General features: G+C 41.4%; 1 protein-coding gene and 1 long non-coding RNA gene across 3 annotated transcripts in view; both read right to left on the reverse strand.

Moving 5' to 3' along the window:
• LOC309714473 (LIM zinc-binding domain-containing Nebulette-like) overlaps nucleotides 1-6,795 on the reverse strand; it is a 54,141-nt gene extending 47,346 nt beyond the window's left edge. For both annotated transcript variants that reach the window (XM_082546970.1, XM_082546971.1), the window contains exons 1-2: nucleotides 6,504-6,795; nucleotides 1,217-1,311 (exon numbers count right to left, since the gene is read on the reverse strand). In XM_082546970.1, coding sequence (XP_082403096.1) covers nucleotides 1,217-1,311; nucleotides 6,504-6,572 — 164 coding nt within the window. In that variant the 5' untranslated portion in view covers nucleotides 6,573-6,795. The remainder of the gene's footprint in view (nucleotides 1-1,216; nucleotides 1,312-6,503) is intronic.
• A 2,855-nt stretch (nucleotides 6,796-9,650) lies between these two features.
• On the reverse strand, nucleotides 9,651-15,886 carry LOC309714623. The gene is made up of 2 exons (XR_014278968.1): nucleotides 15,684-15,886; nucleotides 9,651-12,716 (listed from the first exon to the last, which is right to left on the reverse strand). It is a non-coding gene; the product is annotated as an uncharacterized lncRNA (long non-coding RNA).
• Between the last annotated feature and the right edge of the window lie 126 nt (nucleotides 15,887-16,012).

Genomic DNA, 16,012 nt, shown 5'->3' on the forward strand with positions numbered 1-16,012 from the left:
AAGACTGTATGCCAACAGCAGTGGTACCAGCGCACATCTGGCTTATTGGAAGAAAGAGAGACGCCGTGTCATCAGGTCACCACCATGACCTGTTCAAATGCATCAAAGGTCTACGGTGTAGTCTCAGGCGTGATTACACCGTAAACAATGCTCTCTGCAACAACAAACATAAAACACTTATAACAGCTGATGAGTGTGTTGAGTTTAACAGCCTGGAAGTCGAATTCAAAAAAACCAGCAGCTAACTTCAGCATTTCTGCTGGCAACATATAAGAAGCCGCACAACGTCTCTGAACCCTCGGTATGTAACCAGTAATAGTCCACTACTACTCTTTAATTCAGAAATGTGACATCCTCAGCATTTTCACTGAAAAGTTGAGCTCAGAGCTTCAAGCATTAGTCCGTCCTGATTGAGGAAAGTCTCGTCTCCTTAATCTACTTTGGAATCTGTTTAACTGTCAACAGTTTAAACAAAAAACACCAAACAGCTGCACATTTAGCAGGAAGCAGTAGACAACAGCTGAGTGAATAAATGGAGTGTTGCATTCTTATTTTACTGGTCGATGCTGTTTGTTAGAGCAATCTGCAACAAGGACAGACACTCAGATCATTGAACAACTAACAGTAACAGGGTCAAAGGTCAAAGGCACAACCTCCCAATAAGATACTACAACAAGGTCTGCAGCACAAGCTGTAATTTACTCCCATCATCCATCAAATGCAGATCCAAGTCTTGAATCCTTGGAGAGTTTGTAATCTCGTCTGTGAAGGTCTGGCAGCGCACAGTAAGTATCCTCTACTGGCAACAAACAGCAGTGTTGTGTCTCAATCTGCACAGATCATAACAAGCAGAACATGCTAACAGAAAAGTGAAATGCTCTGTGGGAGAAGCAACAGTGATGGAGTGAAGTTGGGCTGGGCTCGCAACCAAAACCACTGAAACCAACCAAAAACTGAAACCACCGCTGCTATAAAAATCTGGAAGCATCACCACACAGATATGAGCCGCCTGCAGATAATAACACAGCAGCTACAGCCAGGCGATGCTGTTTATACTCGCACAACGTTCGTGGACGTATAATCGTCACACTTGAGTCAAGGCAAGGTTAGATAAGCACTCTGCAAACCTGTCATTATGCAGTACAACATGCAAAACGTTGGAGAGTATTTGAAGTTATTTATAATGTACAGAGAGAGAGAGAGACTCGGGACTCACGCGTTGCAGTAGGGTTTCTTATCATAGCCTTTGTAGTTCTTCATGTTCAGCGTCATCTTGCAAACTTCGCAGTGGAAACATCCTTTGTGCCAGTTCTGAAAACACACAGATTCACACTCGAATCAATAGATTCAAATGCTTCCATAGTTCAGTGATACCCTCGTGGAACCATTAAAGCCCAGTAAGCATGCTAAGATGTCATCTACAGAGATGTACAGGAAATTGGTGAACTGGAAGTATATAAATGGTAAATGGCCTGTATTTATATAGCGCTTTACTAGTCCCTAAAGACCCCAAAGCGCTTTACACAACCAGTCATCCACCCATTCACACACTGGTGATGGCAGCTACATTGTAGCCACAGCCACCCTGGGGCACATTGACAGAGGCGAGGCTGCCGGACACTGGCACCACCAGTAGGCAACGGGTGAAGTGTCTCGCCCAAGGACACAACGACCGAGACTGTCCAAGCCGGGGCTCGAACCAGCAACCTTCCGATTACAAGGCGAACTCCCAACTCTTGAGCCACGATCACCGAAGTATATCAGAATAATTACTTTATGATGATGTGGTCTGTTTGTCATTTAGTGTGTTTTCATCCCCTCAGAAGAAAAACTGAGGTTTGAACTGATCTGTGTTTGTGCAGAATTAGTTTGGAGTTTGTGTCTGAAATCTCTGCGTCCTTTTCATGGAGACTTTTTCAAGCTTCATTCTGTGGTTTTCCTCATTGAACTTCCTGGTTAGTACAGTAATGGCTATGATGCATTAATGGTACAAACGATGGCTACAGCCATCACCCATTGTTTTATGAAGTCACATGAAACCTCAAACACCACATTTTGCCTGTCTTGGTATTTTGAAACTGGACGTGAAGACGCAGTTGTGGATCATGTTTCTGTCTGAAACTTGAAAATGACTAAATCAACTACATTTTTCATTCACTGTGACATGACACGAACCACCGAACCTGTAAACTCACCTGTAAAGTTGTTACAGAGGTCAGGGCATTGATTTCAGAACCACAGTTTTCACCCTCCCTGTGGGCATTAAGAGTGCAGGTCTAAGGCTCTTCCACATTGCCTTCCCTTTGTGTTAAATCCTTAAATTAGAGCACGACTGATGTTGAATTTATAGGACCAGTGCAGATATTTGGGCATTTAAAAATAAGATCTATCTACGTCTTTCAGACACACCAAACATAAAGAGATTTACATAATATTTGTTATGTGAGGTTATTTATGAGTCTTTCTGTCACAGCAAGTCATGGACGCTACTTTCCTGCCCAACTCTGTAAGGATCAGCTGGCTGTTGTGTTGGTAGCAGCCCACTCATGCATGTTTCCAGCTGGGATGTTGCACAAGCATATGCAGACAACTTCTGGTTCTCCCATCTCTTGCTTACTTTTCAATTTTAATGTATGACGTATTATAAATGTAGATACCAATATAATCGTCAGATAGCTAACATCGGCCCCACCAGTATATCGCTCAGGCTCTACTAATATCTGTGGTTAGTTGCTTGTAGGAAGTTCTGCTCATGTAATAAGACGTGGTTAAAGGCAGATGTTAGGCATGGGTAGGGATGCATTTGCCTATTTATTTGCTTATTTAAATGTGGAAATGCATATCAGCTCAGCTTGAGTGCCTGAAGTCCTTCTCGCTCACAGGTGAGCATCACACTTGAGTCACTTTGTTTCTAGATTCAGTCTGTTTTTGTAGCTCTTTACCAAATTTCTTTAAAAAAAGTTGCTAATCAACAGGCTTGATCTCGGCTGCTAGCACTGCTCTGTTTTATCACACAGTGAGAGAGCAGCTAGTGACCACAGCTATATATAAAAGACACATGCAGCTATGATAATGTCACCCAAACATTTGCAGTGTCCAGTTTTTAAAGTCTTAAGTTGAGCATTTTGGTCATCATCAGCTTAGCTTTTTGAAACCAGTCAGTGACAGGACAGATCCACCCTAAAGCTCTCCACCCTTCTTTCTTCTGCTTCTGGATTCTGATGAAGTTTAATATACAAACTAAGCATCATAATGTATTAAATAACACTGAAAACTGAGTCCTCTGGGAAGTGTTTACTGTGGTCACGCTGGTCTTTATCATAGACTTCTATAGCCACACTTCCTTGTTGCAGCCACAGTACTGACCCCATGCTGCTCAGAACAGGTATTTGTTTTTATTTCCTATATGGTCATTTTGTCAAGTTTTGAAAAAAATCAAGCACCTCCAACCTGCTCGGTCTCTCACTTTTGGCTGTTTAATTACTGATGAAGAACCGGAGCCTTCAAATAGTATTCGGTGCCGCCCCGTTCTCAGGCACTCAGGCGAGAAATGCCTCGGGTATGTGAGTGACTCCAGGTCACTGACTCTTGACCCCTGAAAGGTCGCTGGTTTTAGTTTGATGTTTGCATTCAGCTAATTTTGCCTTTGTTTCACCTGTGAAGGTCTCCTCACACTACAAGTCACATCTAAGATCACACCTCGTCTGCACAGAGTCCTTTTGCATGTGCCAAAATCTGAGAGTCCCAGTGGGAAGCTCCTGCTTCTTATGCCACCTGTTATCACAACACTATCAATGATTGATCACATGATAACAACCACCAGTCTACAAACACTCTGAGCAGCTCCACCTTATGTTGCTACAAAAATCAGAAACTTTTCTACATGACGTATGAAGCTGAAAGCAAACTGATATTTGTTCAGAAGAAAATGTGACAGATATGATTCTGTTTTACTCGTTTTAATATCCAGCACAGATCGTCCTCCATCTGTCCCGCTCTGGGATTAGTCAAAGTCAAAGCCAAATTAGTTAGAAAGCGACTGCATTTTGTGTTCGAGATGTCAACATGGTCATATGACTTCCATATTAATCCTCTACTTAAGTGCAGTCAAAGAGCAGGATGTGTTGAAATGCAAATCCTCAGTGAACCTGTAACAAGTCAAACTTTTATTTTCCACTGCACAGAGCACACACTCAGTTTCAGTAAAGGAAGAACTAGAAATGGACTAATGCACACTTAGGCTGATATTTGACTCTGTGTCAAGCAATCAAATATTGTATCTGTTATCTTTACTACAATTTTTGTACTTCAAGAAGATTGGCTAAACAACAGCTGGAGCCATTTTCAAGAGGCTTTAAGGTTTTCCGTCTTTATGTTGCAGATTAGCATCCGCATGGACAGTCACACTTTCAATTCACTTCCTGTTTTATTTTGAAAGTCAGTTGCCTTCCCTTCTTAAATGGTTTTCTTTTTAAGTTCACCTGTTCCTTAGTTTCCTCCTCCTGGTGTGTATTTATGTTACAACATCATCTCTGTTCTGTTCTGTTCTTTTGTTAACTGTCCGCGTAGATGTTTTTAATCTTTCTGTACAAAGTATTTTGTTAAAAATCAGATTAAAGTTTTTTGTTTGTTTTTCCTGCCAAGACTGTGAGCTGGGACATGCGTGATGCAACCATTTGCAGTATGTTCCCTGGGATACAATAGAAAAAAAATGTGCAGTAAACAGAGAACTCGAAGAACCAGAGAAGCAAAGCTGCTACAGAGGTGCCTTAAACCTGCTTTCTTTGTAACAGCCACTAGGGGGCGACTCCTTTGATTTGACTGTGAATGACATTAAAGTACAGAAAAGACTTCCACACTGAGCTTAAATCTTAAATTTACCTTTTTTATTTTGATTTTAGTCCTGTTAATATGCTAATAACAAAACCCAGTTCTGTAAATTTAAATTGTTGGTCACATTTATTTAATTTTTTTTTTTAATAATGTAAGTAAATCAGTGTTTAACACAGCCCTGATGTTGCCTCACACTTCATGACTGGTTCCCAGTCTCTTCCTTAGTGAGTAATACAGCTTATATATGTATATTTAACACTGGTACTGGATCAGGATTTGATATTAACAAATGACCAAAGACGAGGTCTCAGAATCACATTGGATCTAGAAAAAGCTGCTAACTCTGAAATACTCTTCATGGCAAGAACAGGAACTGTGCGCTAAAACATTTCTGCTGTTATTTTTAATGCTGATCCTGCAGGAACTTTTAATTAAAACACAAATGATAAACAGAATCCTGGATTTCTTTTTTTATTTCTTTAGTTTTATTTTCAGACTTTGAGTCAAAAATGTAAAATGAGTGTCACCTGTGAAAACGTCTGATTAAAGGTTATTTTGTAAGGGACAGCAGGGACGTGCTTGAATAGCAAACATCTTTATGTCCCTCGACCTTCTTTTTCTCACATTCTCCTTAAACTTCTTTCTTTGCCTGCGTCCCTCTCTAAATGACTGCCTCCAACACTGCCTTTAGTTCTATTATAACCCAGACTTTCAGGTAGCATTTGGTCCAGCCTGCTCTCTCTTTATAAACCACACTCTCCTCATTGCTGAGCTCTTATAATAAAATTGGATCCACATATTTTCTTCTTACTTCTACAATCAAAAACTGTTGATCTGCTGCTGATTCCTAAAACAAGAGTCTTTTGTGATGAAGACGAGGAGCTAATATTATGTGCGCTGCTGCCTACATGCTGTTGTGTCATCTGATTCCACACAGGACTGACAGTGAATGCATGAGGCTGCTGAAGATATTTTAATAATTTATCACCATTATGCAAGCGACTATTACAGAGGTGTTACCAGCAAATGCACAAATTAACAATGTGGTTTTACGCCGGAATTTAAGAGCAAAGATGGTCCAAAACATTCCTGTTACAGCCATTATTCATCATATCATTGGGCCATTCGAGCACTTATTTAAAAGAAGTCTGCGCTATGTTAACAGCTGGTTGTTACAATATTTCTTGATCTGTAATTGTGACACTTTAACAATTTTACTTACAAAAATATAGAGAAAAACAACTGAAGTGAGCTGACCGATGACATTAAAAAACTGTAAACTGTGTTTATAGCAAGCTGGGTTTAATCTAAATGAACAGAAATATATTAATTTGTTTGTTTTAGACAAATTTAAATAACAGAGGAAATAAATTTGGTAAATTAAACGGCACACCCACACATTTGGTCTCTACAACGGTGTATCACAGCTTTTGTCACTAGACCATCTTAAATAACCCACACTAGCGTTGCACTCATAAGGTAGTTATATATAATGATCCAGTGTTTTTACAAGCATGAAGCTTAAAAAGGGTTTGAAAGGTGAGTTTTCCTCACTTCACCGTTCACGTGACCCACCTCCAGTTTACACGCATTTCTGTGTGTTAAACTGTTTTCATCATTTTGTTTAACACACAGAAACGTCTGATTTGTCCCCAAAGAAAAGTTCCCACCTTGTCCAGGCAGCTGACTTTCTCCGTCGGGTACACGATCTTGCCACAGCGGGCACACGGGGGGTTCATCTCCAGACCTCCGCTGCGCTCTCCTCCAAAGCTTAAATTCCGCTTGTTTACGCCGGGATGAAATGTTGTAAAACGAAGCTCCGAAGCTCCAAAAAGGCCAAAGTTCTGTCAGCGAGGCTGTAAACTCTGTGAAGAAGCTGAACGACAGAGAGCGGCTCTGCTCTTCCTCTCACAGGCGTGAAGGCTGGATGCTGAGCTGGGACCGATCACTCAATCTGAGAGCGCAAGCCAGCGGCAGTCAGAGCGCACACAGGAAGCGGGTTTACGATCCTTTCAAAGTCAAAGACACCGTTATAAAAGTGAAGCCAGGGCGGAAGTGCCTAAATTTATATTCAGTTTTTTTATATATTGCACTAAATTGCAAAAACAGTCGGATCGAGGCGCTTTATACTGTAAGATGTAGATTTTATGAATTTGAGAAACTGTTTTCTTCCACCACATGAATATTAATTTAAACACAACAAACATCAGCACAATGCACAGTATAATGTAAGGTAAGACTGAAATATGTTTAATAAGTCAACAAAGTAGAAGCAGAGCCAAAAATGTCTTTGTAAATGCAGCAAAAATAATAAATAAATCAAGCAAAATAAAGATGACATGACACTGAGCGGTTCACTACAACAGTGCCATCCATCCATCTTCTTCCGATTATCCGGGGCCAGGTCGCAGGGGCAGCAGCCCAAGCTGAGCCCCACCCGGACGGCTGAACTTCTCACCCCATCTCTAAGGGAGAGGCCAGCCACCCTTTAGAGAAAGCCCATTTCCGCTGTTTGTATCCGCGATCTCGTTCTTTCGGTCACTACCCACAGCTCGTGGCCATAGGTGTGGGTAGGGACGTAGATCAACCGGTAAATTGAGAGTTTCGCTTTTACACTCAGCTCTCTTTTCACCACCACGGACCAGTGCAGCGTTCGCATCACTGTGGCCGCTGCACCAATCCGTCTGTCGATCGCCCGCTCCCTTCTTCCGTCACTGATGAACAAGACCCTGAGATACTTGAACTCCTCCACTTGGGGCAGGAACTCATCCCCAACCTGGAGCGGGCAATCCACCCTTTTCTGGCTGAGGACCATGGCCCCAGATTTGGAGGTGTCGATTCTCATTCCCACCGCTTTGAACTCGGCTGCGAACCGTTCCAAGGAGAGCTGGAGGCCATCACCCAATGAAGCCAACAGAACCACATTATCTGCAAAAACAGAGATGAGATCCTGAGACCACCCAAGTGAAAGCCCTCCGCCACTTGGCTATGCCTAGAAATTCTGTCCATAAAAACTATGACCAGAATCAGTGACAAAGGGCAGCCCTGGCGGAGTCCATCACCTACCAGGAACGAGTCCGACTTACTGCCGGCTATGTGGACCAAACTCTTGCAAAGGTTGTAAATGGCCCTTAGCAATGGGCTAGACACCCCATACTCCAGCAGCACCTCCCACAGGACACAGTCATATGCCTTCTCCAAGTCCACACAACACAGGGGGAACAATGCGGCTTTCGTCCTGGTCGTGGAACACTGGACCAGCTCTTTATCATCTTGAGAATTAAGACAACCAGACTGGTTGGGAAAAACTCCCATTGTTAAATGGTAAATGGCCTGCATTTGTACAGCGCTTTACTCAGTCCCTAAGGACCCCAAAGTGCTTTACACTACATTCAGTCATTCACACACAGGTGATGGCAGCTACATTGTAGCCACAGCCACCCTGGGGCGCACTGACAGAGGCGAGGCTGCCGGACACAGGCGCCACCGGGCCCTCTGACCACCACCAGTAGGCCAACATGGGGTTGGTATCTTGCCCAAGGATATTTGGCATGCAGCCAGGAGGCAGCCTGGGATCGAACCACCGACCTGATTAGTGGCTGACCTGCTCTGCCACCTGAGCTACAGCCACCCTCTCCTGTATCCGAGGTTCGACTAAGGGACGGACTCTCCTTTCCAGCACCCTGGCATAGACTTTCCCAGGGAGGCTGAGGAGTCTGATTTCCCCTATAGTAGGAACACACCCTTCAACTCCCTTCTTAAAAATGAGGACCACCACCCCGGTCTGCCAGTACAACAATCTGATGATTATTAAAGCGAATGTTGAGTGTTGTGAGCGCAAGTTGAATAAACAGTGTGATGCATCAAACTGAGTGTTTCGAAAGACGTCCTGTAGGCTGTCTGTCCTTGTGGAGATGAAACTGAATCAGTCTGTTACATTCTCAGACATCCTGGATTTAACTTATTCAGATTTATGTAATATAAGCCATTCTATAGTGGGCTAACCAGTCAAATGATATACTGACAGAGAGTGCTTGCACTTTAGGTTACTGTCGAAGTTTCATGTTAAATATTGCTTACCTTATCATGTCTCAATAAAATGAGCTAAAACAATACAAACTGCTCACCTGGAAACAATCAGAAGCTTATTTTTAAACCTTTCCTTCTGCATTTGATGCCAGCCTGTAAATACTGAGATCAAATGTTAGTTTGGTTTACTCACAATACAGCATTAATGTGGACACCAGAGTGCAGCTGTAGAATAATGTAGTATTATATTTCACACATACAGACACTAACTTAGGGTGAAATTTAGCTGTCTAAAGATGTGAGCACAGATTCTGTGATTGTCCTGCTTTTGGTTTCCTTTGTGCAGGATATCAAACCGTGGCTTCATCAGGTTTCACCTGCAGTGAGTTTAAGAGCACTCTTATTAAGCAAATGCCTCCCCCTGCTGGCTGATGAAGGTACAAACAGTTTAAAGGAAATTATCTTGTAACACACTTTCAAGTAAATTTAATTAATTTGATACCTCGTTAAAGGCCGTCTTAAAGCTAAAAATTGTTTCACTTTACTTTAAACAAGTTAAATAACCATGGGGACAAGTTATTATAGTTAATAAAGCAAACTAGAAACTGAAAATCTAAAAATAAAAGTGAGAATAAATAATGCTGAAAAACACCCTAAAGAGCAGACTAAAAGCTAAATCACATTATTGCATAATTTCAAAACAAAGCAGGAATTTAAAGGTAAATGTGTTTAGCTGTTTAGTTTCTGTCAGATTTGTTGAAACAGATTCAAACACACACTAAAGACACTTTAATGTTTGTTTCCCTTTATTTAAACTCAGACTAAGATGTTGAAATCACTGTCATCATTCAGCTGTCTTTACAAAAAGTGCGTATGTGGATTTTTAAATCAGAAACCTACAGAGAAATGTGTGCTTCCTGCCATAAATAACATGTGAGATCTGCAGTAAAAAACAATTTATAAACATTTTTAATTTTATAGAACTTCTTTGAAACAAATCAAAATTGATTTTAATGCAACTTTTTTTTTTAAAGAATTATCTTCACCTGTCAGATTTGGTTCACACAGTCACAACAACTGAACAGAAGAACTCTAACGTCTGTGACAAAGTGCAAAAGTGCAGAATAAAAATAAATGCAGCTGCAATATTTGATGAAAAGTTTAAATTATATGGTTTCAGAATAAAAAAAAAAATGTCTTTCTTCACTCACTTCAGTTGTCAAAGAAAGATAAAAATGACTTTGGCGTCATTAAAGAAACACATTATGATCCATAAAATATCCATTCAGTTTAACCTGAGGTGCTGACAGAGGATGTGATCATTCTCATGGAGAAAGTGAACTCACTCCTCACAGTGTCAATAACAAAACGAGCCTTTTCCCTTTTGTCTTGCTTCGCATCCGCTGCCTCCCTCTCTGCTTCAGTTATCACCTTTTTCTCCAGCAGTTTGTCGATCAGGCTGTTGAGATTAGGTTCTGATATCCCTTCAATGAAGCAGCTTCGTGTGTTTAACAGCCTCTCAGAAGGAGAAAGATTTATAGTTCCCACTGTAGGGGAGAAAATACATAGATCTCTTTCCCAAACACAGGTGGAGCTGCTCTTATCTTTCAGACTGAGGTTAACATCTTTGAGGATTTTCCTTAAAATCACCTGGAATGTCGTGAAGTAGCTGTCGTGGTACTCATCATCAAAATCAGCTTCTTTTGGTTGAACTTTAATCAGATCATCCTCAGGAACAGTGGACAGAGTGTAAACCTGCTTTGGATGCAGTTTGCAGTGAGGAGATGTATCTATGTACCTCTCATCTCCATTTAGATTCCTCCTGGTGCGCTGTACATCACGGATCACGATGTTCCTTGGAAGCAACAACACATTGAGGATGGATCTGGGATCAGGATCAACTGGGGGTTTGTAGAAGAGCAGAACCAAAGCTTGGACTGGGTCAGGAGGAGAGTCTTCATCCTGAGGTGAGGATTAATAAACTCGATGCCTTCGTCATTCACATGAGCGACCTGCAAGAACTGACCTCCACCTGTGGAGATGAGCTCACAGTGTGGGAGACAAAGCTGACACACAGACTGCTGCTGACATTTGATGTCAAACAGGGGTCCTGCAGGCTTCTTGTGGTGTTGGGCCAGCAGCCTCCTGTTCCAAGGGACAGTCCTGTAAACCACGTCTCCTTCTGCCTTCATTAAAAACACCAGGCCAGTCACACTGCACTGGTACAGGCAGGTTTCATCATTAAAAATCATCATTAATAACAGGTGTGAAGACCTTTAACAACATATCAGGTGAGCTGTTTACTTGTGCGACGTTGTTTGCACAGGGTATTTTGCTCAGTGAGGACCATCCTGTGAGAACAAGGCAAGAGGCAGGATGTCCTCCAGGGCCCACTGAAATTACTGGAGAAGTGAAAGAGAGGATAAGCTGAGAGTGGAGCAGATTTTCATTAAAGTTTATTTAATCATCATCCAACACAGTTTCCGACTCCATATTAATGCGTTTCATGACTTCTTCATAGTCAGAACTGCTACCTGCTGCTGATTCGTCAACAAAAGGTGAACAAGTGTCATTAAAACCATCTCGTGTTGCCTGAAGAGGCTGACGGATATCTGGTCTTGACCCAAGGGCATCTTGTGTCGCCTGAAGGGCATGTTCTGTTGCCCGAAGGGCATCTTGCGCTGCCTGAAGGGCATGTTGTGTTGCCCGAAGAGAATCTTGTTTCGCCTGAAGGGCATCTTGTGTTGCCTGAAGAGAATCTTGTTTCGCCTGAAGGGCCTCTTGTGTTGCCCGAAGAGAATCTTGTTTCGCCTGAAGGGCCTCTTGTGTTGCCCGAATGGCTTCTTGTTTTGCCTGAAGGACCTGAGAGGCATGTTGTTTTGCCTCGAGGGCCCGAAGTGCATCTTGCTTTGCATGAATGGCATTTTGTTTTGCCTGAAGGGCATCTTGTTGTGCCTGAAGGGCATCTTGCTTTACCTGAAGGGCCCGAAGGGCATCTTGTTTTGCCCGAAGGTCATCTTGTGTTACCTGAAGGAGCCGAAGGTTATCTTGTGTTGCCTGAAGGACCCGAAGGTCATCTCGTTTTGCCCGAAAGGTATCTTGTGTTGCCCGAAGGGCGTCTTGTGTTGCCCGAAGTGCATCTTGTGTTGCCCGAAGGGCGTCTTGTTTTACCTGAAGGGCGTCTTGTGTTGTTTGAAGGGCCTGAAGGCCATCTTGTGTTGGTCGAAGGAACCGAACGGTATCTTGTCTTGGCTGAAAAGCCCTAACGGCATCTTGTGTTCGTCGATGGGCCCAAACGGCATCTTGTGTTGGTCGAAGGAACCGAACAGCATCTTGTGTTGGCTGAAAGAACTGTACGGCATCTTGTGTTGGTCGAAGGGGCTGAACAGCATCTTGTGTTGGCCGAAAGAACTGTACGGCATCTTGTGTTGGTCGAAGGGCATCTTGTGCTGCCTGAACTGAAGTTAGTTCAGCTCTTGCTGTTCTATTCCGTGTTGGACTGTACATCTTGTTCTAGTGGCTGTTATGCACCCAGGTATGAACATCCAATGATATACAAGAGTTGAAAAACAAGCTTACTGAGAATTTAGGGATGAACTTCTAAAACACTGGTTTAGAAGCTGAGACACGGGTTTATTCTGGATCATTAGGTTACGATCTAACTTCGGAGTCTTCTTTTTCTCCTGTGCTTTCGCTTCCACTCGAAGTTTCACTTCTTGATTTTTTTTGTTAAGCGGTATATCCAAATTCCTCCATCAAGGGAAATTGAGCTTGCCTTTGTTTTCAATGACCACTGAAAATGTTGTGAACTATTCAAAACATTTTACAGCGACTTTGGCTGTTGGAGTTTTCCCCTGGTGGAAAACACAGAATAAAATTCATTAACTAATTAAAACTCTTATAAACACAGTGCCTCACAGTGTTTATTTTAATGCGACAATGGTAAATGATTTATTAACTGTGTAACCTTAAAAAAAAAAAAAAAAAAAAAAAACAACAACAAAACTTTCAATCAACAGTATAGACCAGGGGTGTCGAACTCCAGACCTCGAGGGCCGGTGTCCTGCAGGTTTTAGATAACACCAGTCAGCACACTTGAATCAAATGATTAGGTCATTACCAGGCCTCTGGAGAACTTCAAGACATGTCAAGGAGGTAATTTAGCCATTTAAATCAGCTGTGCAAGGACACATCTAAAACCCGCAGGACACTGGCCCTCGAGGCCTGGAGTTCGACACCTGTGGTATTGACCAGCGGTCTCCAACCTTTTTTGCGCCACGGACCGGTTTGTGCCCGACAGTATTTTCACGGACCGACCTTTAAGGTGTCGTGGATAAATACAACAAAATAAAACTAGTACTAGTACCGAAAAAAAAGATTTATTCATAACACACGTGAAAAGACCAAGGAAAACAGAGTTAACGATAAAGACGATAACAAAATAACGCTGAAAACCGATAAAAACCCTGAAAACCATACATTTCACACCTGAGCCTCAACTCTCGCGGCCTGGTACCAAACGACTCACGGACCGGTACCGGTCCAAGGCACAGGGGTTGGGGACCGCTGGTATAGACAATATAATATGACACAGCCCATAGAAAATACTACAAATACTCGAAAGTTACAGGTGAAAATGTAAATGGCATGTGCCATCTTAATTCTGTTTAAACTCTGAAAAATGCATACATGGCTTGCAAAGAAAAACATGTAGCTTTAGCTGGTTCTTGCATTTCCATGGCACAAGTCAGATGTCCGTTTTTATGCAGATTTTCTCTGGGGGTGACCCGTTTATGTGAATGAGGAACAGTTTTACTTTGATTTGCTTTTTGTATTTCTATATTAGTTTCAGGCTTTTTTTTTAATTTAGCATAAAATATATATTGTTGAATAAAGTAACATCATGTCATTTGTAGGTGCATGTTTTGTCTAACAAATATGTCCCATAGCCAATGAAATGCATTTTATTTCTTATATTTACCTGCTGTGCTCCAGTGCAATTCCTTTCCAGCCCCCTGTTTGGAAAATCCCGGACCGCAGTAACACTCGCTCCATCAATCACTTATCCCAGCTGAAGTCATTTGAAGGCAATAATAATACAAATTGATTATACAGAATGTTAAACACACTTTGATAAGTTATTAGAACTCCTTGTATTTTTACTCAGTTGTATTAAGCATTTGTATTCTATTTTTACCCTATTGTATATTTTATTCTATTTATTCTACTGTATATAGTATTTTATTCTATTCTGTACAGTTGTGTACAGTGTTTTATTCTTATTGTATTCTAATTTTTGCTATATAACTTTTGGACTGTTCACTTCCTGCTGTGACAAAACAAATTTCCCACGTGTGGGACTAATAAAGGTTATCTTATCTTATATTTATGTTATTCATGCAAGGCAAGTTTATTTATATAGCACAATTCAACAACAAGGTGATTCAAAGTGCTTTACAGAGACATTAAAAAACAAAAACAATTTAAAAAAAAAGCACGATTTAAAATTGATTAAAAAAATAACAGTCGATAAAATCATGAACAGCTGAGAACAGGTGAGTCTTCAACCTGGATTTAAATAAACTGAGTGTTTCAGCTGATCTGAGGCTTTCTGGGAGTTTGTTCCAGATATATGGAGCATAAAAGCTGAATGCAGCTTCTCCGTGTCTGGTTCTGACTCTGGGAACTGATAAAAGACCGGATCCAGATGACCTGAGGGATCTGGAAGGTTCATACTGGGTCAGGAGGTCACTGATGTATTTTGGTCCTAAACCATTCAGAGCTTTATAGGCCAGCATCAGAACTTTAAAGTCTATCCTCTGACGGACAGGCAGCCAGTGTAAAGACCTCAGAGCTGGACTGATGTGGTCCACTTTTTTGGTCTTAGTGAGGACTCGAGCAGCAGAGTTCTGAATGAGCTGTAGTTGTCTGACTGATTTTTTAGGTAGACCTGTAAAGATGCTGTTACAGTAATCAAGCCTACTAAAGATGAATGCATGGACTAGTTTTTCCATGCACTGTTGGGACATCAGATCTTTTATCCTTGAAATATTCTTGAGGTGATAGTAAGCTGACTTTGTTATTGTCTTAATGTGTTTTTCTAAGTTTAGGTCTGCATCCATCACTACACCCACATTTCTCGCCTGGTTTGTGGTTTTTAGATGTATAGATTGAAGTTCTCTGGTGACCTGTAATCGTTTTTCTTTGGCACCAAAGACTATTACCTCAGTTTTGTTTTTGTTTAGCTGGAGAAAATTGTGGCACAACCAGTCATTAATTTCCTCAATGCATTTACCAAGAGCCTGTACAGGGCATGCAAAGCAACAACTGAACAAGAAGCAGAAACTAAAGACTACTGCGCATGAAACATGCTGTAAATAAAAGTATCAGACGATTTTAAACCGAAACTGAATGACTTACGGGGACGTTACACTACTACTGTTCTATCGAAATTTTAAACGAATATCCTCATGTGTGGCTCTCGTTTTTCTTAGAAACAAAAATTAGGTAAAAAAAATAAACAAATAAACTGCTAATTCTTTGTTTTTACATTTATCGGGTCCCAATATGCCCGAATATGGGAAATAAAAAATGCATGCCATAGAAGAGTTCGGGTCTTAGGAGGTTACATTTCCTCGCTTTCTGTCTGTCACACCAGATCTGCTCATATTAATCAAGGCCTATGTTTCAAATAATCAGGTCTACAGGTAATCCGTGTAAACAAACCCCATCGAGACCCTTCCTTCAAAACTTTGATACATTTTAAAAGTGTAACGTTTATAGATAAATTTGCTAGAGATGCTGTTCTCGTGTTTCCTTACCTGCTGCTGGAGCTCCCATGGTAAATCCAATCTCGCATTTCCTCCTTCGACTCGAATAATTAAATAAATAAATTAAAAAAGTGCGAGTTACTCTGTCGATGTTACTCAGGTGAAGATGTACACGTTTGTAATCTTTTCCAGTTATTCAAAAACTCCGCTAATGAATAGTCCCGCCCACCTTTTTTTCAGGTGCGTCTTCTTTTTCTTCTTCTTCTTGATATTATTTATTGATGGTTTGCAAACAGCAAAATAGTGCTTTACCGCCACCAACTGGTTGGAGTCTTGACTGAAATGTGAAAATCAATCAAATCCTCTCAAACAAATGCGTC

This window comes from Aulonocara stuartgranti (assembly GCF_965226115.1).
Source record: "Aulonocara stuartgranti genome assembly, chromosome: 9".
Taxonomy (NCBI): domain Eukaryota; kingdom Metazoa; phylum Chordata; class Actinopteri; order Cichliformes; family Cichlidae; genus Aulonocara; species Aulonocara stuartgranti.